This window comes from Choloepus didactylus, chromosome 9 (genome assembly GCF_015220235.1).
Source record: "Choloepus didactylus isolate mChoDid1 chromosome 9, mChoDid1.pri, whole genome shotgun sequence".
Taxonomy (NCBI): domain Eukaryota; kingdom Metazoa; phylum Chordata; class Mammalia; order Pilosa; family Megalonychidae; genus Choloepus; species Choloepus didactylus.
In genome coordinates this window covers 64,378,336-64,404,348 of record NC_051315.1, presented here as the reverse complement: position 1 = coordinate 64,404,348, position 26,013 = coordinate 64,378,336, and the positions used below count along the sequence as shown (strand labels likewise).

The following is a 26,013-nucleotide window of genomic DNA, read 5'->3' as shown; positions in this document are numbered from 1 at the left end:
GGAAACTGCTTGGCCTTTGGACTAAAAGAGCTGTTTAATCCTTTCCCTGCCAAGTGTCAGCTGTATGCCCTAGCTTCAATTTCCTTGTCTGTAAATGGGATATATTAATATCCTCGCCTAGTGGTGCAGAAATAAATGAGATAATGCATATATAAGGTTTTTAGCACAATGGTTGAAGTTTTTTAGTAGCTAATGTTGTCACTAATGATGTTATTATTATAAATATTGACAAAGATTTGAGATACTAGCAGAGTTTCTCCATCTGTCCTTTTAACAGGTTTTTTGGCTACTTGAAAAGTGGTTCTGCAACATTTCTATTTATGTTGCCATTATAGACGTAAACTTTATATATGTCTCATATGTGTTTGAGAATGCTCTGGTGGAGAGCTGGTTCAGGGGACTTACGGTGACAGACTTCTATGATATTGATGGCCACTATGACACTTACTGTCACACATGAAAAATACCCAGCCAATAAGCAATGTTTGCTTCTCCTTTGGGTAGTAATCCGAAAAGAGAGGGAGGGGGAAGAGGGAGAGAGATTTCTAAAAGATCTCTGAGTTAAAAAGGAAGAATTTGTTCATATGAATTTGTTCATATGAATTTGCCCCAGCTCTAGTTTGCACTAACAAAACAAACCCACCTAAAAAATTTTTGTGTGTAATTTTTCTAATTATTCCTGGAGTATTTTCCCTGGAAAAATTGACTCAGTTATCCATTACTTTCCAGTCCACTGTTAAAAGTCATAGACAATCTCAATGAACTGGAATTATTTTGTGGGAGGTGGGAGATAGAAACTGCTGATATGTAGTAGCACATCACTTACATTGGCTTCTTGGAAACCTAAATGTGAAAGTTGCCTGAGCACTTACCTTTTCCTTAATTTACCATGAGAGATTTTATTTTTTGAAATACAGTATAATGCAATCTGAAAATTCGTTTAGAGCAAGCAGACACAAAAACTTCTTTGGGGCTTCGTATAACTTAATACCTCAAGCATTAAATACTTCTGTTATGCATGATTTTTCAACAAACCTACAACTCCAATAAGTATGTATTATTTAAGGTTCCCTAGGAAACAGAATCAACAAGAGATATCTATAAATATAAGATTTATAAAAGTGTTTCACGCAACTGTGGGTATGCACAAGTCCAAATTCCATAGGGCAGGCAGTAGACTGGCAACTCCAGTGAAGATGTTTGATGAACTCCTCAGGCAGCAAACTGGCAACTCTGATGAACGTGTTCCATGAAATCCTCAGGCAACAAACTGGCAACTTAGATCTACTCCTCAGGAAACACTTCGCTGGTCAGCCGAAGAAGAAGTGAAGGTCCTCTCTCTGTCTCGCTTAAAAGTCTTCAACTGATTGGATTAAATCCAGCTGATTGCATTCTCTCATTGTGGAAGACACGCCCTTTGTTGATGTAATCAGTTGCAGCTGCAGCCAATTGACTGATGATTTAATAAACCAGCCTTCTGGTTTATTAACCAGCCACAAACTTCCTTGCAGTAATGGTTAGGCCAGTGCTTGCTTGACCAGACACCTGGGTACCATTACCTGGCCAAGTTGACACATGAACCTAATCAAGTATATAAATAAATAGGAATTAAATACCTCACAAACCCTCCAAAAAATGTAAATTAAATTTTATTTGAGGGCCTCGAGAAATCCCTCTTTCTCATCTGCAGTTGTGCCCCTTTCTTGCCTATCATGTTTACTGAAGTATACCATGCACAGATTGCATTTACATTACTAGGTATAATTGGTTGTTGGTTTTGTTTGTTGGTTGGTTTTTCCCTCCTGAGTAGTGCAAGGAACTGTTGTGGTACAGAATCTGTGTAGGTTAGGTAAGTTACAAGTATGGACCACTGTCATATTGAGCTTGACAGTTTTAATATGCGAATTCATCTTTACCACATCCCTTTCATTCTTTTAGTCAATCATTTCTTTATCTTACACAGACCTTTTGGGTCACTAGTCTTTATTACCAGTTTCTCTGTGTTCAGTTTTCTCAAAGTTTGAGATTCCTCTGCTTTCTAGATCTTGGAAACAGGATTTTTTTTTTTTTTTTCCCTACTAAAGGTTTCCAGGACACCTGCCTTTTCCTCTCAGGTGACATATCAGAATAGCTCTCTGGCATCTAACCAAACTGATTTGCATAGTCCTTTGAATTTCACCCATAAGAATGATTTTATTAGTTTTACCTCTGTTGTGTGTGTTTTAATTCAAAGGTTTTCATAAAAATATATTGTAGACCAGAACTGATCCCTAAAGGTAAGTTTTTTGGGCCAAAGTATTTTTGTAGTTGTGGAATGTTGTACTTGTAACTCTTGATTGTAAGAAACAAAGGCCCAACCCAGACCAGCTTAAGCAAAAAAAGAGAGTTTGTTGAAGGATACTGGAACAAAGAGAGCTGAGCTTCTGAAGCAGAACCAGGTTCTGGAGCAGGGTAGGGAATCCACAGAGCCTTTCTCATCTCTGCTCTCTGAGCATTTGCTTTATTCTTCTCTCACCATGGATTACCTTTTGTGGAAGGTAATCCTTCCACATGGCAGACTGTATAAGCAGTTAGCTCCCAAGTTTTATATGTTACAGTCCCCAAAAAGATTGACCATGACTGCTCTTTCAGTTCCAATTACAGTTACCTGAGAAAAGACTCAGGTGGGACTGTCTTGGGTTGGGTGTCCATCTCCAGTGCAAACAACTGTGGTTAGGGAGCAGGGTCACCTTGTACTAACATAGCAGCTCCCTCTGCAGCAATGCTAATGGAGAGAGTGAGTGGCAATTTCCAGAAAAGTGGTGCTGGGCCCATCCAGTAAGTATCCATCACAAGGAGGCTATTGATTTGGTCATTAAATCTTAGGCATAAAATCCCATTGATTTCCAGAAGGTGTCTTTCAAAAAACCTTCTCTTTTGGGTCTTTTGTTCCCAAACACATACTGAAATACTGTGGTCTTTATTTCCAAATGGCACCAAGCTCCTCATACCTCTTATTTTATTCAGGTTCTTTTCTCTTCCTGGGGACCCCTTTTTCATATTTTAAGATCTATCTAATATGTTACCACCCTTGACACTTTCTCCAACTTCTCCTGGCAGAGTTAGTCATTTCCTCCTCTTGATTTTTGTGGTGCCTAGTTCCCTTCTCACATTTTACTGCAATTCGTTTTCCACATGTCCTTCCATTGAGACTGAGAGCTCCTGGATATCAGGAACTGATTTGTTTAACATTGTCATTCAAAGTTGCTTAATTTAGGCACTGTGTAAGGTCCACTGACTATCTGGTTTAGAGATTGAGTTGTGAATAATTAGACGTAGCTCCTGCTCTTATGACACTTAAAATATAGCAAGGACTGTAGGTTCAATGTCTGGTGCATAGTAGGTGCTCAATCCAAGTTTATTGAGTGAATAAAGAAATGAACAAAGAATAAATACATAAACATGGGCTACTACCCTATATACTTGTGCCAGTTTGAATGTATTATATCCCCCCAAACGCCATTATCTTTGATGTAATCTTGTGTGGGCAGACCTATCACTGTTGATTAGATTGTAATTCTTTGAGTCTTTCCATGGAGACGTGCCCCCCAACTGTGGGTGATGACTGATTGGATAATTTCCATGGAGGTGTTGGCCCGCTGATTGGGTGGGTCTGAATTAAATTACTGGCGCACTGTATAAGAGCAGACAGAAGGAGCGAGCTTGCTACAGCCAAGAGTGACACTTGAAGAAAGCACAGGAGCTACAGATGAGAGACATTTTGAAGATGGCCGTTGAAAGCAGACTCTTGCTCTGGAGATGCTAAGAGAGGACAAACACCCCAAGAGCAACTAAGAGTGACATTTTTGAGAAACTGCAGCCTAGAGAGGAACGTCCTGGGAGAAAGCCATTTTGAAATCAGAACTTTGGAGCAGACGCCAGCCACATGCCTTCAGAGCTAAAAGAGGTTTTCCGGACACCATTGGCCATCCTCCACTGAAGGTACCCGATTGCTGCTGTGTTACCTTGGACACTTTATGGCCTTAAGACTGTAACTTTGTAACCGAATAAACCCCCTTTTATAAAAGCCAGTCCGTCTCTGGTGTTTTGCATTCTGGCAGCATTAGCAAACTAGAACAATACTTACCAAGTAAACAACCTTGAATCAATTTAGACATTTGCTTTCATTTTTCCCTGCTTTATTATTTTTCGTTATTCCTGCTTATGATATATTGACGTCCAAAACTAGAAACTTAAACTTTTCTCTTAGAAACTAACTAGTCTAACAATTCACTTCCCTACTTAAAATCCTCCAGTGTTTCCCCATCACCATTAAGATTAAATCCAAATTCTCTAGCTTGCCTATAAGGTTGCCAAGATAGGACCCCTCCTTACCTGTCCATTGTCATCTCTGTCCACCTCCCATTCCCTGGAATCTGTGCATTAGCTGTGCTGAACTATTTGCAGTTTACAGAAAGGGCTGTACTCACTGTGCCTTTGATACCATCATTCCCCAAGCCTTTCTTTGCCCTGACTCACTTCTGCACATCTTGCAAAATTAAGCTTGACAGATGTGATTAGGACTAGGGCAAATTGGGCCAAAGGGTAAAGGATGATACTGACTGTGTTTTAAAACTTCAAATTGCATGTGAGACCAAGGGAAGAGATGTTTAGTTGGTGCAGGATCTATGTTTCCTAAATAATTTAACTTGTATAGTTTGTTCAAATACCATAACTACATGGAACTTTTAATAGTAAGTGAGACCTGGTAGGTTTGCATAGATTAGTGCAAAATAGCAACACATACCAAAGTAATTTGGACAGAGAATAAAAATATATATGCAGGGCCCCCCTGAGGAGCTGGGGGAAAATGCAGAGGTGTTAGGCTTCCTCACCTGGATTGTTGCTGATGTTCTCTCAGATATTGAGGACTGGCAGTTTGGTGTGCTGAGCCCTCTATCTCGGGATTTGCCCTTATGAAGCTTGTTGCTGCAAAGGAGAGGCTAAACCTGCTTATAATTGTGCCTAAGAGTCTCCCCCGAGTACCTCTTTGTTGCTCAGATGTGGCCCTCTCTCTCTAGCTAAGCCAACTCAGCAGGTGAACTCACTGCCCCCCCCCCCACGTGGGATCTGACTCCCAGGGGTGTAAATCTCCTTGGCAACACGGGATATGCCTCCTGGGGATGAATCTGGACCTTACATCATGGGATTGAGAACATCTTCTTAACCAAAAGAGGGAGGCAAAATGAAATGAAATAAAGTTTTAGTGGCTGAGAGATTCCAAATGGAGCCAAGAGGTCACTCTGTTGGGCATTCTTATGGACTATATAGATAACCCTTTTTAGGTTTTAATGCACTGGAATAGCTAGAAGTAAATATCTGAAACTATCAAACTGCAACCAAGTAGCCTTGACTTTTTTTTTTAATTTTTATTGGGATTGTTCAGATACCATACAATTATCCAATGATCCAAAGTGTACAATCACTTGCCCCTGGTACCCTCATACAGCTGTGCATCCATCACCGCACTTAATTTTTGTGCAATTTTTAGAAACTTCATTACTCCAGACAAGAAATAAAGTGAAAGATGCAAAAAGAAAAAAAAAAAAAAGGAAACTCGAACCCTCTCATATCCCTAACCAACCCCCCTCAATTGTTGACTGGTAGTGTTGGTATAGTACATTTGTTGCTGTTTATGAAAGAATGTTGAAATACTACTAACTGTAGGATATAGTTTGCAGTAGGTATATATTTCTTCCCTATATGCCCCTCTATTATTAACTTCTAGTTGTATTGTCATACATTTGTTCTGGTTCATGGAAGAGTTTTCTAATATTTGTACAGTTAATCATGGACATTTCCCACCGTAGGATTCAGTTTTATACATTCCCATCTTTTGACCTCCAGCTTTGCTTCTGGTGACATATATGACTCTGAACTTCCCCTTTCCACCTCATTCACACGCCTTTGGCACTGTTAGTTATTCTCTCATCTTGCTACTGACACCTCTGTTTGTTTCCAAACATTTAAGTTCATCCTGGTTGAACATTCTGCTCATACTAAGCAACCACTCCCCATTCTTAAGCCTTGTCCTATATCTTGGTACCTTATATTTCACGTCTATGAGTTTACACATCATAGACATGATAATATGTATGTTAGTTCTTATCAGTGAGACCCTGCAATATTTGTCCTTATGTATCTGGCTTATTTCACTCAGTATATTGCCCTTGAGGTTTTGTCATCAACCCTTTTTTTTTTTTTTTAAGATGGTTTTGTTCACACACCATACATTCCATCCTAAGTAAACAATCGATGGTTCTCTGTATGGTCACATATTTATGTGTTCACCACCTTCACCACTATCTATATAAGGACATCTACATTTCTTCCACAAGGCAGGAGGGAGAGTCAAAGAAGGTAGAGAGGCAAAAGAAAGAGGAAAAAAAATGACAGCTAGGAAGTAGCAAAAGGAAAAGTAACCTTAAATCAAAGTAGAGTAAAGGGTCAGACACCACCACCAATGTCAAGTGTCTAACATGCCTCCCCTATCCCCCCTCTTATCTGCATTTACCTTGGTATATCACCTTTGTTACATTAAAGGAAGCATAGTACAATGATTCTGTTAGTTACAGTCTCTAGTTTACATTGATTGCATCCCTCCCCCAACGCCTCCCCATTTTTAACACCTTGTAAGGTTGACATTTGCTTGTTCTCTCTTGTAAAAGGACATATTTGTACATTTTATCTCAATTTTTGAACACTCTAGATTTCACCAAGTTACACAGGTGCATTCTTTATCTTTCCTCCTTTCTTCTGGTGTCTCACATGCTCCCAACCTCCCTCAACCGTATTCATAGTTACCTTTGTTCAGTGTACTTACATTGCTGTGCTACCATCTCCCAAAATTGTGTTCCAAACCACGCACTCCTGTCTTCTCCTATCACTCTGTAGTGCTCTCTTTAGTATTTCCTGTAGGGTGGGTGTCTTGTTCACAAAGTCTCTCATTGTCTGTTTGTTGGAAAATATTTTGTGCTCTCCCTCATATTTGAAGGACAGCTTTGCTGGATATAGGATTCTTGGTTGGCAGCTTTTCTCTTTCAGAATCTTAAATATATCACACCACTTCTTTCTTGCCTCTGTGGTTTCTGCTGAGAGATCCACACATAGTCTTATTAAGCTTCCTTTGTATGTGATGGATTGCTTTTCTCTTGCTGCTTTCAGGATTGTCTCTTTGTCTTTGACATTTGATAATCTGGTTATTAAGTGTCTTGGCGTAGGCCTATTCAGGTCTATTCTGTTTGGAGTATGCTGTGCTTCTTGGATCTGTAATTTTGTGTCTTTCATAAGAGATGGGAAATTTTCATTGATTATTTCCTCTAGTATTGCCTCTGCCCCTTTTCCCTTCTCTTCTCCTTCTGGGACACCAATGATACATACATTCTTGTACTTTGTTTCATCCTTAAGTTCCCGGAGACGTTGCTCATATTTTTTCGTTCTTTTCTCCATCTGCTCCTTTGCGTATAGGCTTTCAGGTGTTTTGTTCTCCAGTTCTTATGTGTTTTCTTCTGCCTCTTGAGATCTACTGTTGTATGTTTCCATGGTGTCTTTCATCTCTTGTGTTGTGCCTTTCATTTCCATAGATTCTACTAGTTGTTTTTTTGAACTTTCGATTTCTGCGTTATGTATGCCCAGTGTTTTCTTTACAGCCTCTATCTCTTTTGCGGAATATTCTCTCAACTTTTTGAATTGATTTAGCATTAGTTGTTTAAATTCCTGTATCTCAGTTGAAGTATACATTTGTTCCTCTGACTGGGCCATAGCTTCGTTTTTCTTAGCGTAGGTTGTAGTTTTCTGTTGTCTAGGCATCTGACCTCCTAGGCCACCCCAATCAGGTTTTCCCAGACGAGAACAGGCTCAGGTCCCAGAAGGAGGAAATATTCAGTATCTGGTTTCCCTGATGGTTTTTCTTAGAGGATTGATACACCTGTGCTTTTCTGCCTGGCAGGTGCACCTGTCAGCCTGTCACTGGCTGGTGTAAGAGGGTGTGGCCTGTGGCTCTCCTCCCCCAGGCTTTGGGGTCTGGTTCCGGAAAGGCAGGCAGTAGAGCTGGGCCCCTCCCTTTCCTCCTGGGAAGCTATGCCCCCTCCAGAGAGGTCATTTGAATATCAATAAGTTCTTTGTTTCTGTGACTCTGCTGATCAAAGTGTTTTTATTTTAAATGGCTGAGGCTGACTTTACTGCAAAGCGCTGCGGGCTGAAAATGGCTGAGGTTTTCTCCACAGAGAGAGAAAGGGACAGAAAAGCTCCTGGATTCACCCGTCAGCCAGAGATAGCACCAGATCCTCTGGGCTCCCCGTCCTGAGACAGATATGTCCCCTGACTCCCCCAAGGTCAGTTGTCACCAAAAGCCTCTGTCTGCTTGTTGAGGATTTGCTGTCTGTATTGGGCAGTTAACATTAAAACCCCAGTTGGAGCTGGGCTGAGAGAGTGTTGCTCTCTAGCACCCGAGGCTTCCATGAGGGAGGGGCTCTCGGCTCTCGGCTCTCAACGTGGGTCCATAGTTATACTTACAGATTTTATGCTGCGATCTCAGGTATTCCTCCCAACTCTGGTTGGGGGATGATGAATGGACAGTCGTGTTTGTCTCTCTGCAGTTATTCCAGTTTATTTACTAGTTTTTTGGTCATTTATGAATTGTTACGGGGGAGACTAATAGTCTTCCACTCCTCTCTATGCCGCCATCTTAGCTCGTCCAGTAGCCTTGACTCTTGAAGACAATTGTATAGCAATGTAGTTTACAATGGGTGACAGTGTGATTGTGAAAGCCTTGTGGATCACACTCCCTTTATCCAGTGTATGGATGGATAAGTAGAAAAATGGGGACAAAAAACTAAATGAAAAATAGGGTGAGTGGGGGGATGATTTGGGTGTTCTTTTTTACTTCTATTTTTTTTATTCTTATTTTTACTTTTTCTGGTACAAGGGAAATGTTCAAAAAATAGATTGGGGTAATGAATGCACAGCTATATGATGGTACTGTGAACAATTGATTGTACACTTTGGATGATTGTATGGTATGTGACTATATCTCAATAAAATTGGATTAAAAAATTAAGCTTGAGTAGTTTCCTCTTCTATTCAAATCTTCTATACAAGTAGTCTTCTTCAAGACTCTCTATCCTTATTAGTTACCCCTTCTTTTCTGCATCCATAGTGCCCTATACACATCTCTGCCCTAGAAGAGATGGTGATATAATGGTTAATAATGGTTAGTATGTATTCTCCTGTCTCCTCCATTAGTGAAGTTCCTTAATGGGAATACTGTGGATTTCATCTTTATATACTTAACAGCTGCCACAGTGTCTGATGCATGCCAGCTAATCAATGAATATTTGAGTGAATGTTGAATCTTACTGTTTAGTCTATGGTATTTCTCAACTCGAGGAGTTCACTTAAAAGCCCATATCCACATGCTACATTTCCTCTATTCTCTTTTTATCATTTTTTGTTCCTTTGTCCATTCATTTTCTTTTCCAGTAAATTTGCCATTCTGTCATTCCTTGGTTCTGTACTCTAATATGGATCCCCCAACTGGAAGCTCACAAAGGCTTTAATAAAATGTAAATCTCTCTGGGAGCAGATTCTTTGAGATTTAACTATAGTATTACTAACCACCAGCAGATGTTTCTAAATCATTTGGCATAATTAGATAAATTTCATTTCATTAAACTATTGTTCTTTTTCATTTCAGTAGTACAAAGGAATTGCACATATTGCACATATATTGTTTTTTTTCATGTTTTACCCTCACAACAGGGGGCATAATCAAATTGAATAGGAATTCAATACGAAAATGGCTAACTGAACCTTTTAAAGGTCTTGAAATAAAAACAATATGACCTTTCTCATAATAATAAGTTTGTGCATTACATGAATGTTCCCATTAGTTTTCATATGGTTATTAGAAAAGCAATAAACAACTGTTTAAACACTCTTATTTTTAAATGAAGAAAAATTTTAATTGTTACTTATTAATGCCTCTCATTGTTCCAGAAAGAATTTGAGGTGGTTTACAAAAATATACAATGCAAGAAAATTTAAAACAAAAAGTGTGGGATTTAGTTTTTCTCTGTCTTCTGTCATTAGTTTCTACCTTTCTCCTGGATTGTTCCCCTCTGATTACAACCATGCTTTGCTATTCTGTTTGAAAGAGCTTTCCTCAACTTTGGTGTCTTCTCAAGAACCATCATGAGTTATTAGTCCCCCTCCCTTTGACAAAGGTCTGTTGAAAGAGTAGGCTATATTCTCTGCCTCCACTTCTTGCATTCCTGCTTGTTCTTTAACCCTGGTTGACACCATCTCTTCCCAACCACAGTACCATAAGAGCAGTGTTTTATCACAATTAGTTATGATGTATGTTGAAAGTAATTTTTTACTTAAAATTATTTAGGGTTATTCCTCTAATAGTGTCCTTCTGTTTACTGATATTCTAATGTGTGTGTGTGTGTATGTGTGTGTGTGTGTGTGTGTGTGTGTGTGTGTGTGTGTTTTGGGATGGGGGTGGGGAGGAGTTACCATTAATGATTGTTGAGGTTTGTGCATACTTTGGGTAAACCCATGAGTTGTGATGTTTGTGAGTGCTGTTCATCTCTAGTGAAAAGAAAGGTTGGCAACCATCACCTTACATTCTATTTCTATTCAACTGGAAGTGCTTTATTGAGTAAAAGCCAACAGCCAGTGGCTTTTTCTCTCAGTCCTCATATTTGATCTTTTGTGCTATTTGATTTTTTTTTAAATTTTATTTTGAAATAAATTCAAACTTACAGGAACAGTTGCAAAAACAATACATACCCCATACACAGAACTGGAGCATACCCTGACCCCCCTCTCCCGATACCCTGATCCATCAACTTTAACATCCTGTCACACCACCATTTCTTTCTTTCTTTCCCTCCCTCCCTCCCTATCTATCATCCATCATCTATTGCTATCTTCTGAACATATGAGAGCAGGCTGCACACATCCTTGAACAAACAGTATAATTCACATACACATTTCCCATGAACAAGAACATTCTTTCATGCATTCCCATTAAGCGCAGCTAAGAAGTTCAAGAAATTCAACATTGATACAAAGCTTACATTCTATATTTCCTTTTTTTTCCCCTGTGTCTGAACTGTGTCCCTTTTAGCCTCCTCTCCTCCATCCTCAGATCCCATCCAGGTCCATCCTTGGCATTTAATTGTCATTATCTATTTAGACTGTCTTTTTTTTTTTCACTTGTGTAAACATATATATAGCCTAAATCTTCCCATTCCAACCCCTCCCTAGAATTCCATTAGTGGGATTAATCACATTTAGAATGTTGCAATGCTATCACCTTCCCACCATCCATTACTAGAAATTTCCCTTTACCCCAAACAGAAACCCTACACTCATTTATTAACTCCCCATTGCCCCTTCCCCCACTTCTCGTAACCCATACTCCACTTTTCATCTCTATGGTCATATTCTCTGATACTTTCTTTGTGTTTACCGTGGGGCTTAAATTTAACCTCTTAAGTCTATAACAATCTTGTTTTTCTTTGATACCAACTTAACTTCAATAGGACACATAAACTATGTTCCTTTACTCCTTCATTCCCCCACCTTTATGTAGTTCTTGTCAAAAATTACATATATTACATTGAGTCCAAAACCACTGATTTATCATTACACTTTATGTATTTTAGATCCTGTAGGAAGTAAATAGTGGAGTTACAAATCAAAAATACAGTAGTATTGGTATTTATATTTACCATGTGATCTTTATTGGAAATCTTTATTTCTTCATGTGGTTTCAGTCAACTGTTTAGTGTCCCTTCCTTTCAGCCTGCTCAATTCCCTTTAGCATTTTTTATAGGACTGATCTACTGGGGATGAAGTCCCTCAGCTTTTGATTATCTGGGAATGTTTTCGTCTCCCCCTCGTTTTTACCCTCCAGGTGTTTGTGAATTTTCTAAGTCTCTGATGGTTATTGACTTCTATTTGTATTCCCTTGTGGTCAGAGAATGTGCTTTGAATAAATTCATTTTTTTTAAAAAAATTTGAGGCTTGTTTTATGTCCCAGCCTATGGTCTATTCTGGAGAAAGATCTGTGATCACTAGAGAAGAATGTGTGACCTGGTGATTTGGGATGTAATGTTCTATATATGTCTGTTAAATTTCTCTATATCTCTCTCTCCTTTCTTTGTTTCTCTGTCAGTAGGGCTCCCTTTAGTAGCTGAAGTAGGGAAGGTCTTTTATTAGCAAAATCTCTCAGCATTTGTTTGTGAAAAATTTAAGCTCCCCCTCAAATTTGAAGGAGGATTTTGCTGGATAAAATATTCTTGGTTAGAAATTTTTCTCTCTCTCAGAGTTTTAAATATGTCTTGCCACTGCCTTCTCACCTCCATGGTGGCTGCTGAGTAGTCACTACTTTGTCTTATGTTGTTTCCTTTGTATGTGATGAATTGCTTTTCTCTTGCTGCTTTCAGAACTTGCCCCTTCTCTTCAGTATTTGACAGTCTGATCAGAATATGTCTCGGAGTGGGTTTATTTGGATTTATTCTATTTGGAGTTTGCTGGACATTTATGCTTTGTGTATTTATATTGTGTAGAAGGTTTGGGAAGTTTTCCCCAACAATTTCTTTGAATACTCTTTCTAGACCTTTATCCTTCTCTTCCCTTTTGAGACACCAATGAGTCTTAAATATGGACATTTTATCTATCTTATCCCTGAGATCCATTTCGATTTTTTCCCCATTCTTTCTTTTGTTCTTTCGTTTTCTGTTCTGTGGCCCTCGAGGACTCTGAGTTGTTGTTTAGCTTCCTGTAATCTTGTATTATGAGTATCCAGTGTCTTTTTAATTTGGCCTACAGTTTCTTTTATTTCCATACGATCTTCTATTTTTTATTTACTCTTGCAGTTTCTTCTTTATGCTCTTCTAGGGTCTTCTTCAAGTCCTTTATATCCTGTACCATGCTCTCATTGTTTGACTTCAGTTCTTTGATTAATTGCACCAAGTACTGTGTCTCTTCTGATCTTTTGATTTGGGTGTTTAGGTTTGGGTTCTCCATATCATCTGGTTTTATCATATGCTTTAAGATTTTCTGTTGTTTTTGGCCTCTTGGCATTTGCTTTACTTGATAGGGTTCTTTCAGGGTCTATAAAATACCAATCTCTAATTTGTCACATCTATAGCTTGGTGGCATGCACTTTCTCTAACTAACCAGCAGATGGCATCCGCGAGTCACTTATTCCCCTCAAATCAGTTCTCCCCAACTTTGTCTTTGTGGTGTGTGGGGGTCTGATACTTGTGGGGTTCAATTGGTGCACCAAGTTTGGGTGTGTTGTTGGTGCTGTCTGCCCTGAATGTGGGGCATGTGTCTGAGCGGTTAGGGAGGCAGGGCAGCTTTAATAATCAAACCTCCTAGGTATTCCCGGAGATTTAAGGCTGTTGCAAGAGTCCAGGCCATCACCTCAGTCCCGCCACAGATCATCTCTGCCGCTGATCCACAAGTCCTTGGCACTGGCGTAGGGTCCCTCAGATTTCCGAGCAGGTCCCCCTTCTCAGCAGTGCTCTTCCAGGACCCCTGCCAAGGGAAGGCTGCGCCACATCACAAGTGTGCGCCGGCCCTCCAGGGAAGCCCTGGGCCGCTGGGCTGTGCAGGGGCGTTCCCAGCCTGCTGTAAAGATGGTTGAATGGGGCATGTTAATTTCCCCCTCTTCACACAGCTCCTCCTTCCCAGCTCTGGGACAATTAGCTGTGGGTGCCCTAAAGGCCACTGTCCACAGCCGATATTGTGGCGTGTGCACGGTGCTGCAGGAAATACTCCCTGTCACGCTGGGACCCTTGGCGTGGCTCTGGGCTATGGGTCTGGCCCTGGGCAGGAGATTCCCCAGCCCGCTGGGGAGATGGTTGCAAGGGGCATGGTTTCTTTCTCCTTTTGGCTCCCCTCTGCCCCTCTGGCCTCAAGACAATCAGCAGTGGGTATGGGAAGGGCTATCCTCCACGCCAGACACCGAGGCATTGGGACAGCCCACTCCTGCCATGCTTCGCTGCGTGGTTCTCACAGTTGTATCTGCAGTTGGTCCCAGATTTTTTTTTTAAAAAAAGAACCAGTCCATCTCCAAACACCAACCCACAGTTTCCCCACACCGCAGCACGGCCGCCGGACTTTCTGGCAGCTTACTCACTCGTTTCAGAATGCAGACTCCCGGTTTCACCTAATGCACAGTCCCTGTGGATTTGGCAGACCTTGTCCGGCTGGTACATCGCTGGAACTGGTGTTCTGGGTCACTTTCTGGCTTTTATCTAGTATTTTTCACGGAGGTGTTTTTTTTACCCTGTTTTACCTAGCCGCCATCTTGGGTTCTTCTCCTATTTGATATTTTTGATTGCCTCTTTCTTCTTGAAACTGTTTTGTCTCTTCTCTTTCGAGACATTGTGTTCTTCTGCTACTTCTTTTCCTCCCTTTCACTATTCCTCAGTTTCCTCTGTTTGCTTCCCTAAATGTCAATGCTTTTCAAGAACTGATCTCCCTTTCTTATTTGGAAGGATGTAGGTGTCAACAGTGAGCTCTGTGTGGATGAGTCCCAACTCTCCATCTCCAGCCTTGCCCTTCCACACACACTCCAAATCTCCGTCTGGATTTCCTACTGGCACTTAAGACTCCACATGTCCCCATCACCAAATCTGTAGCTTTCTTTCCTCCATCCTCTCTTCCCTTGTGTCTAATATCCAATCAGCTGCTAACCCTTGCAGGTTGATGTTTGTAATAACTTTCATGCCTGTTCCCTTCTCTGCATTTCCAACTCTACTGCTCTGCCCTCCCTTTCAGTACCCCACCTCACCCATTCAGAAATCCTCTGAATTCTTTTTCATTTAATGTGTGACTCTCCTGTGGCATTTGTTGAAATATGTTCCTTTTATCATATCTTTTCTACGCTAATGGTTTCTGGAAGGCAAGATGCATTTCTTTCTCATTCCTGAATCCCTTAAAATGTTTAGTGTGATGCTTCTCACATAATAGGTGCTCAACAAATGTTTATTAAGTGAACAAATAGTTCTTAAACTGTAAAACTTCTATAGTTGAACAGTTTCCAGGATAGAAATATAAAGTGTTAAGTTTCTTTGTAACTGTATAATGCTTTAACCAAAATTAGCAATAGTTAACATATCTCAAAGTCCTTCTTGTTTTTGTTGCTTGATTAACTTATTTTCAGTCTTTATAGGAGGAAATACATATATTCTTGCAATATTGTTGCATATCAAAGACAGGAATAGCATTTCCTTTTGGAATTGGTTGCTTTTGTCAGCTTAAATTTTCAAAAGTTTTGGTGAAATTCTGGTTGCACTTAAACAGCTTTATGTTCTGTAAACATCTTTTCCTTCTTTCAACTCTCAAAGCAGAGGAGAAGGGAAAATAACTAAACAGTGTCTGTAAACACAGGGCTTGTTAATCCAGGTTGCTTTGCTGGCCTCTTTGAAGCTGTTATGTGCTCAGTATTAATTGGAAATAGAAACTTCCTTCTGAAGAGGCTTTGCTAAAGTTAAGGAAAATGATGGATACTTCTGATTTGTTATCTGTCTCTATTCTTTTAGACCTTTCCAGGCCATTAGCAAGGAGATGGTGAAGACAAGCCCTTCCTTGTTAAGCTTCCCTTTCAGATCTTGGAAGGTTAGCCAGATTTATAGAATGCTTGCTGATTAGTTCTCCATTATAAGTGTTTTTAAAGTTGCTGAATAGAAGTCACTATGCAGTGGACCAAAGAGCTCTCACTGATGGTTGTTTTTCAGAGTGTGTTGGAATGTATGTTAAACTTTGACCCAAAAAGAAAGGTGAAGTCAGTGGCTTATAGAATTTCACGTGTTGCTTATAATATTTCATTTAATTCGGATTTTTTTTTTTTTTTTGATGAAGCTGATTTTTCACTTCAACTATAAGTTGTTTTTGGTGATATTCCCTTTTAAGTCTTTTGATGGCGATTGTTAATATTCTCAGATTTGAATGTTATAAAGAAGCTCATTATGTTTGTGTGCAAAATATGTAGTTAAAGATGAGAGCCATAAAAACACAATTTATATTTCTTTTTCTTCATCGTGTCTAAAGGGTAACCGGAGACTTCAAAGTTGTATTCCTTGAATAAGAAATATCTCTCTGGGCTTGTTAGTACATTCTTTTAGTTGAAGATAAAAGGATAAATTATTTCAAAAGGACAGGAAAAAGGAACAAGATGGCTTAATAATACAGTAATAAAAAGAAAGGAGGAAACAGACATTGCCATACAGGAGGAAGACTTGCAAATACTTAGAAGCTTGCCATCCTAAGTTTTCCAGACAAATGACTCTGCATTTCTCTGTAGAGCCACAGCCTCTTTCTTGCCTTGCTGCACCCCCCCCTCCCAGTCAGCTATTCCTAGATCTCTCCAGCTGGAGGAGCTCTTGCTCTCTCTTTGGGGCATCTCTCTCTCTCTCTCTCTCTCTCTCTCTCTCTCTCTCACACACACACACACACACACACACACACACACACACACACACACGCACACTGACTTCAGGCAGGATAGGAGGAGCAGGGAATGCACACATAGGTTCTAGGACTTGTTCCTTTGGGGTAAGACCTTGTTCAGCTCAAGATGCCTTCTGACTTCTTTGCTCCAATCAAAACTTTTCTCCTTTCATCTTTTTTTAAAATATAATAGTTGACCTTAAGGAAAACAGAGGCATATGAAACTATTTTTGAAATAGTTTTCAGTTAATTAAAAGTTGATAAAATTCTCAACAGAAAACGTACATCATTTTCAGGTCTTATAATAAGCTGTTTTTCCTTGTTACTAGTGATGAAGGAAAATTGATGTATATTAAGCATATTAGCGTTAGGTGATTTGCAAAAGATCTGTCCCAAAGTAGGTTTTTTTTTTTTTAATTAATAAGGATACCTATAAAATAAATTTGCAACTTTGATATGATGCTATGTATTTTCATCTGACATAATTAGACAGCAAGGTACAATTTTTAAAAGTTGTCATATTTATGAATCTTTTATATTAAACTTTAAACAGAAAGCTTGTGAAAATAAATTAAAGTGCATTTAACCAATAATCCTTAGATTGAGAGACCAAGTTTATAAGTAAAAGAGTTTCATCTAATTTTTTTATTGTGAAAATATAACAGCTTTTCATAATAAATGCTTTCAAGCAGTACTTTCTCATATTTATGTTATGATTTTAAGCAGTCATGTTCTACATTTCAAATCTATTGCCCTAAATTTACATCTGTCTGAATTTTTTTCTAATGACAAATATAATACATTCTTATGCTGAAAACTTGAATTAACTGATATTTTTAATACTATATTTATTATCACTTTATGTACGGTCTCTTCTATAAAGAACTCAAACCAAGGATGATATTGAACAGGCATCGCATTTTATTTTCCAGGGCTTTATTATGAAAGGATTTATATCCCTGAAATAGAAATATTATCTATCTTATTGTTACAAGACAATTAAATATGTTAAGGTACTTACATTGTAATTGATCATTTTTAAAACTCTTAAGTAAGCAAAAAATCAATAGTGACACTGGTAAAATGGTATGTTCTATGCCAATTTTACTAAAACAGAGGTGGGAGCTGTGTAGACATTTAAAAATGTTACCATTCTTAAACCACTTAGACTTAAACAAAATAATGTTTTCCCTAATTTTTTCCCAAGTACTTAACCCCTCTCCCCCCTCAAGAAAATGTTAAACCATAACACTAATCTTCCCAGTTCTTCCAATCAGTGGTAGGCTTGGTTTTCCCTCTTTAGGGCAGAAAATTCTCTCAAACTTTTTGCATTTCAGAACACTGATCAAAGAAAGTGGGTATTCTGTAAACATGTAGGTATTGCTGCATCATCAACCAACAGTAGCATGGCCATTAAGAACCATTTAAAAGAAACTTGGTGAGGAAGGCTCGGACAATTATCATTGCACCATGCCATCACAAGATGTGATCTGGATGCCTTTGCACACACACTTCACCCTGAAAAAGTAGTACCAGGTAAAAGAAGAAAAAATTAAGGGAGTTAGAAAGACAAAATGTAAACTGGGGCCACAACTTAGGTGTATGCTTACAGTGGACAGACAGTATAGATAATAAGGAATATTGAAGAATTTCCTGATTTTTCAATGTTGGTAATTAATTTGGATTTTCAAGAAAGTACTGTGTGGGCCAAGGAAAACACATCTCTGGGTCGGAGGTGAGGCCGCTCCAGCCACTGGTTGATGATTCATGAATTGTAAACTCAATGTTGTAGAAATGGAAAACCTGATTGACTTGGTGCTGACCTTTGGTGATCGGGCTAGAGAGGACAAGGTTATCTTTAAAATGATGCATGAAATGGAGTGAAGCGTTGAGAGAGGGAAACTAGTGAGTGTAAGGTTTCAGGGAGATGCTGTTAGAATCTGAAGAACATAGTTAGCAATTCATGATATTCTCTGTTTTCTCCTGTGTCCACTTGTACCTTTTGAATAGGGATACATTCTCATTATTCAAGAAGGTGCTACAGATTTACCGAACTTGCCTTTCATGTACTCTTGTTCGGTGTCTGTTTTTACAGCCTGATTTCACTCACTCTGGGGAAGCCCCCTTTCACCCTGGCATATTAATGCTTTTCATAATGTGGAAATTTTGGAGAATTTTTTGGTCCCACTCAATTTAGACCATCACCTTAATAACTAATACTAAACCCTCCCACTCCCTCATCCCAGGTAAGATAAAACTGTCAACCACATTTATGTATGTGACACATCTGTATGAAACTGTTGCCATCTAAATATGTGGTCTTCATAGGATAGTTTAAACATTGTCTCAGATTCTTTAAACTAAAAATGAGATAAAAGCAGTTTTTCCTTACCTCTGTAAAATGGCTTTATAAGCACAGGGGCAATAAAATATAATTTGAGTTTCTCTATATATGGAAGTACTATGTAAATTTATAATATTAATATTTCCTCTTTAATATTTAAAATAATGAATGTACTTATTTCTAAAATCTAAAGAGCGTAATATAACATTGTGACTCTGGGGTGTTTTCTTTACTGTTAATCTTTTGTTTTTGTTTTTCATCTCTGTATACTATGTACTTAAATGCAATCTATAAACTTTTGCTGATTAGACACACACACACACACACACAATGTATCTATTAGTTCTACTGAATTTTAGAATTCTTGATGATTAACAGAAAGGGCCTCCCCCCCTTTTTAAAGGCGCTGTTCTTTGACTGTTTGCTAAACTACAAAAATAGAGAGTCATTCTGACTTCTCAAAGTGTTTTTAAAATCTTTTGGTATATCAGATTCTCCGGCTTCTTTATTGGATAATATATCTCTCCATCTAACTCGTGAGGATATTTTAAAGATCAGATGTGATGATTTGGCTATACATGTTTCAGATGCTTTAGAAGAAGGATCCTACTTCAAATTCGCAAATGCAATTAATTGCAGCTATTGGTATTTGGACCCTGCAAAATTTGCTTTTAGTGAATGGTCCTCCTTTGATTTAAATTAAGGTAGCATTTTGAATATTGGGAATATTGTATTGAATGTTTATAAGGATTTGCTTCTGAACTGTACTGAAGAATAAAAACATTTTCTAGGGAGTCCACAAGATGGCACTTGTCAACCTATTTCCTCTTTTTCTTCAGCTTTATGAAATTTGGCAGCAATTTAACAAAGAACATCTAAGTATGTATGTATTTAAAATCCTAAAGTTTAAAGTAATAATTTCTTGAAGGCATGTGGTAGGACTCCTTAAAATTAAGAGCTTCAATTTAACATTTTGAAAAGTATTCATTTCTAATATAGGAGCCAAGAGTCTTTGTTGAAGATTTTTAGGTTATTTTGAAAACCCGCTGGGTTATGTATAATACAAAGGACTCCCTCTGTTCACTGAGCCATTATACACTTATTTTTAAAGGTATATATACAATTTATGAGACATGTAGTCTGTATGCCTAGTTTCTAGACGTGTTAAAACGTTGGTATTTATGAGGACACCAATGTTAGTAATTGGTCTAAAATAATTGTTCTATTTTTCCATTTAAAAACAGGAAGGTGCAGTTGGAATGTAGTTCGGAGTTTCTAATTATGAATGAGATCTAATAAGTGGAACAGTAATGAAGGGCAGCAGGAATATACCCATCATAATATGAATTATATTAGACTTCTTTTGTTTACACTGTATATTTAATATTTCATTAATACTGTTACATATTTACTGTTTACATTAACATTGTTAGGGAAGGAAATTATGTTGAAATTATGTTGAGATTGGTTAGAAAAGTTTTGTATTTGTTTATTGCTTTGTGAAATTCTGTCAGTAATTTCAATGAAAAGAATTGTATTCATAGAAGAGTAAGATAGGAATGTATATCCAGGAAAATTTGGAACAAATTAGGTTTAGGCCTATAACATTGCATAGGTCTGATTTTCTTAGGCCCGTCATAAAAGTGGGCAAGCATTAGAATCAAACCATGTCACAGAATATGGGTAAAAGGAACTTTCTGTAGAAAACTAAGTCATACTTGCAAAAAATCTAAATTTAAGCTTTTTAACCAAATATTTTGGAGGGTTGTGAAATTACTCATTTTTTCACCATTCTTGAAAAGGTTTTCTGATGAAAGAATCTATTATATATGAAGAAAGAATCATTAAAGGTTTCTTTTTCAGACAGTTATTGTATATACTGGCTGCTAAGCGCGCATAAAAATGTGTTCTGTGGGTAGGCTGCACGTTGAGACTATTCCTTTGTTAGCCTGCCCTTTCCTATGTCAAGGGTTTAGTGTTTGGTTTCAGGTTGCTGTCATTTACATCATACTCTTGTACACAGAATCTCTTTTTAATAGCTTATAAAACACAATCTCTTGGCAGCGGTCGCCGGCTGTGGCGTCTGCACCTGCTCTGCGCCGTTCGGGTCCGACCCCTCCGTCGTCCTCTCGCGCCGGCCTACCTCGCCCCTTGACGCCATGACCACCACCACCACCTTCAAGGGCGTCGACCCCAACAGCAGGAATAGCTCCCGGGTTTTGCGGCCTCCAGGTGGTGGATCCAATTTTTCATTAGGCTTTGATGAACCAGCAGAACAACCTGTGAGGAGGAACAAAATGGCCTCTAGCATCTTTGGGACACCTGAAGAAAATTCTCCGTCTTGGGCCAAGTCCACAGATGCCAAGTCCAGTGGTGGTAGGGAAGATACCGAGTCATTTGGACCCCAGAGAAGGAACTCGATGGAAGCAAGCTCTGGAGACTTCTTAGATCTGAAGGGAGAAAGTGACATTCATGAAAATGTGGACACAGACTTCCAAGCCAGCCTGGGACAGAGCGAGGAGAAGCCCGTGCCCGCCGCACCCGTGCCCAGCCCAGTGGCTCCGGCGCCCGTGCCATCCAGAAGAAACCCACCCGGTGGCAAGTCCAGCCTAGTGCTGGGTTAACTCCACCCATCCTAAACTCTGTCGTTTTGTTTGTTTGTTTGTTTTCTCCATGCTTGTGAACTGCACAACTTGAGCCTGACTGTACGTCTTTTGGATTTGTTTCATTAAAAAAGAAGCACTTAAAAAAAAAAAAAACAAAAAAAAAAAAAAAAACACAATCTCTTTAAAATTCAGTAATTTACACTGAATTTATGTAAACACTGATTTCACCTAAGCTAAATTAGTTTCTGAACTGAGGAACTCTTGAGAAACATGGGTCAGAAAATGGTAACATGGTAGCAGATGTAAGGGTCACACAGAGCACACAGGGCTGGTTCATCTGTGGCATCTTTGAATAATGAGATCTTAAGATTTTATTTTAAAATTAGCTTTGATTGTTCTTCCACTGTTAAGATGAAGATTGTGCTTTCAATTGTGCCCATTTCTAGTTAAATTAAATTCTAAGAAACCTCTAAAACTGGAAAAACAAAAACAAAAAAAAAACCTTCTTTCTCAAGCAACAAATATTCCTAATCTTCTTTGTCTTTATGTTCATAGTTAACATTAGAGACCAAGTATAAAGTAAATATCTCAAACTGAAATTTGTTGGTGGTGGGTCTTTTCTATCACATCTTTTCAAAGTGTAGACAGGTATGCAATTGTTAAGAAAAGGATTTCTCTTTTCGGTTGACTGGCTGACATTTTTTTCTGAATGCATGAGTTCTAAAGTTTGATTCTAGTCTCAGATATGTTGTGCTCATTTTTCCTCATCTCTAACTGTTGGCATGTTAAATTTGTGGGTGGGACCTTCTTGAGTTTCTTTTGCCCAAGACAGGCACTATTTGAGATGATTGTTGCACCTCCTCACATTTGGTCCAGAAGAACTCCTGAAATTATGCTGAGAACAGTGGAACTGTAAGGAGCTTTGGGCTTGCATGTTTAAATTTTTATTAAAATTTTGAATATTGTTTTTACCATTCTTAACATTTGTAAATTATTCCTAAGATGACTTCAAACATACAAAAAATAAAAAAGGTCCATGAACCTGGATGGTAAATGGTGACTATTTTTCTTGGCACACAGATTCTGGATGTGATCATTTCTTGTTTCTGATAACAGTATTTTGGTTATATAGGAAAGTATTCTTGTTTTCAGAAGATACATGCTGAACAATTTATGGGTGAAGTATTACAATGCCTAGAACTAACTTCAGGTTTCAAGTTTGAGGGTGGTGGTGAATATAGTTTAGGAGGGGGGGAGAATAGGGTAAAATTACAGCAAAATGTTAACAACTAGTGAATTTAGATGAAAGATATACAGTTATTTATTATACCATTCTTTCAGCATTTTTATAGGTTTGGAAATTTTCAAAATAAAAAATTGAGAAAAAAATCACAGAAATGAGGATTTAGCTCTCATATGGATGAAAAAGGAGCCCCCCTGACTCATTTTTTTCTTTTAAAAGGAACACTTGCATCTATACTGTAAATAAGTAGTTTTTTAATTATTAGTTTAGCCTGCTTCTGATTGTATCAGTGTTTTACTGCTGAGTAGTAGAGGAATAAAATGGTGAAGTTAATAATATGCATTTGTTTTCCAACAGGGGTTTCCTTAGGACTTCTTGTGCTTTCAGGAAATGCTATGTTTACCAATAAAATGCATAAATTATTTTCCTTTTCTATTAGAACTGATAACCCCAGTGGGTGATCCAGCGTATGTCAGCGTGCTCTGTGCTGTTTTCATCATTTCTGTGAACTGTTCACATAGAAAATCAAGAGAATTTTCTTTCAGATTGCAGGCTTATGCCTTGTATTCAAGTTTTCTGTAATTGTTTATTTCATATATATTTTACATGCATGGAAGAAACCAGTCTCATATATGTGTATATTAATGATACAAATGAAATTAGGTTGCTTTATATTTATTTTTGAGCATTTCATTGTTACTGGAAAAACATTTATTTCCAGTGTATTTGCGTTGATTTTGAAGAATATAGCAAATATTTAAACTTTTCTATCAAACAGAATTTGCTCTAATTGATAACTTGTGAACTGTAAAAATTAATTTATTTTTGTGGTTCTTGCAATATTACATGAATTTAAAAAGTCATATTAGAGATAAACAATTCTCTCACAAACTTAACAGACACATGGAAATGTTTTTCCATTGCTGTCATTTCTCTGTGCTTGATGTTGGTTTAAATCAGATAACTTTTTTCACTTTCCAGTGACAATGACCTTTTGCTTTCCATTCCCTGGTATTCAGCATCCTTGAGGGCATTCTAACAATGTTAGTGCAGTAAAGCATGCAGACAGTATTTTAAGCAAAATGCTTGTTCACAGCTTCATGACATAAATCACTCAGTCTGCCTCTTGAATAACAAATAATTTTTCTTAGAAAGCTGCATCAAGTCTGGGGTTAAACAAAAGAAGACTCCATTTAGATATTTAAAAATAAACTGATCATCCACTTTTTCCTTTTGGTAAACCTATTGGACTATAACATTTCATGTGTGAAGTATGTTTGTCATTGGCACAGTATTCTTTCTGGGTTTTGAAGTGGATTTGGGGGGAAAAAGCAGTGATATCTTTTAAATAAGGACATTTTAGAAATTTGTTTAAGGTATGATATGAGAGACCTCTAGGTATTCTCTTTGTATGGTAGCCTGTACTTTCCATTAGCTGGTAGAAATTCCCTGAGTTCTAGCTATGTTTTTAAAGAGACCCCTTGTGCTGCTTTAATGCATACATTTCTTCATATGGCTTTAACCAGATTTGTTTTTCTACTGTGTCCATGCTTAATTATATATATAATATATTAGGTTGTTATTTGCATGGGGATTGAAACCATATCAGATGTTAAATATTGGCTAGAATCAAATTGGCAACTTTGACTCTATCAAATAATTGCATTTTGCTAAACTATGTGCTTCTTTGCCATTCATCCTGCAGAAAATGATCAGTAGCTTAGGAGATGCTCATTGCAGAATGATGGAAAGGAATGTTATTCTGTAGTAGCTTAAATTATGACCTCACAAGTGTTCTGAAGACTGTCTTGCTAGTGACATCTACATTTCTTTTCCTGAAAATTTTCTTAATGTCAAGTACTCAGGAATCAGGTTTTTAAAAGTTCTCTTGGTAACAATAATAATAGCATAACAGCCAATATTTGTTTCAGCTAATTGACTTGCCCAAGGTCAGACTCACAGCTAGTAAGTACTAGTAGCAGAAGCAGAATTCCAAACCCCCAGAACTCATACTTTTAACCACTACCTTGCACTGCCAAAGCCAGTAGTAGCTCAAAGTGAGGTAGATCCTCATGGTTCTGAAACTCACCCTTGGCTGAGTGTATATAATTCCTTTTCTCCTAAGCACCCAGGGGCAAAATAACCAGGTATCCTTGATCTTGTGCTTATTTTATATGACCATGGTGAAACATCCCAAAGCCGCCTTTTAGTCATCATTTCCCAGACTCTGATGGGTATTTTCTCAGCTGCTCCTCCAGGTTTCTTCCCTTGCCAAGAAAATTAGGGCTTCCAGCAACCTAAGTTGGTCCATTGTTATCATTCCACAGTGCGCTGTGGAATCTAAAAAACTTAACTGTTTCTTATGCATGTTTTCTGTTTTATGATCTAGCGAATTGTTGAGTCACTGTAGCTCTGCATACCATATGTTGAAGCATGAGCTGTGGTGGGAAGGAGGCCTGAAGATTGGACAGCAGCCTGCTCAGCTATGGAAAATACCTGTTAGCAACATCATTGTTATCCAGCATTGTCTTTCTAATCTTAAGACTTTTATGTCTGTGACCCATGTAGAAGAATTTGTGGTTGAGAAAATGAAGGGGTTAAGGCAAAAATAGTGTTAGAGCTATCTAGATCATTAGTGAAGCCACCGGAGCCCTCAGATTTTCTTTTTATATTCATTGAAATAAAATGAAGAGATAAACTCAAGAAAAAGTATCAGTGGTCATTTAACAACCCTGTGTACTAGAAACTTTTCAGGATCCTCTACATCCAAAATTTTGGAAATATGCTTGTAAATTCATTTTTTCCATGGTTGCAGGTGTTATACATACTAAGAGGTTTACTTTTCTATTTCTGGTCATTGGTATGCATAGCTGAATAGTATTTTTCAAACCTTCTCTTTAACAGATAGGATTATGTAGGTTAATTGCTCACATGGTAACACTCAGTCTCAACACTGACAACATTAGACAGAGGCAAACACCCTAACCTGGCTTTATGACCTCCCTCCCTCCTAGTAGAGTGAGAACAGTTCCAAAATCTCATTTACCTTTCTTTGCACCAATTTCCATTGTTTTTCTGAATGCTGCATTGTTAAAACTATGACTACTGCTCTGCTACCTACTTCACCGTCTTTTTTTCTTCCCAATCCTAGATCACTCATTTAAAAAAATTATCCCATAGTTTAAATATTACAGGAAATGAATATTTCACGATCATAGAAAGTGCATCTGCATATCCTAGCAGAAATTTTTAGCCCAAGAAAATTTTAACTTGGGGAGGGATTACTGTTCTTGTAAAAACAGAAC

At 38.2% G+C, this 26,013-nt stretch overlaps 2 protein-coding genes across 2 annotated transcripts in view; both read left to right on the top strand.

Moving 5' to 3' along the window:
* CHN1 (chimerin 1) overlaps positions 1-26,013 on the top strand; it is a 223,361-nt gene that overhangs the window by 15,193 nt on the left and 182,155 nt on the right. The gene's annotated exons all lie outside the window — the stretch shown is intronic.
* Positions 20,928-21,604, top strand: LOC119544139 (jupiter microtubule associated homolog 1). Its single transcript, XM_037849302.1, has one exon. It carries the CDS (start codon positions 21,019-21,021, stop codon positions 21,481-21,483), a length of 465 nt encoding a protein of 154 aa, XP_037705230.1. The 5' UTR covers positions 20,928-21,018; the 3' UTR covers positions 21,484-21,604.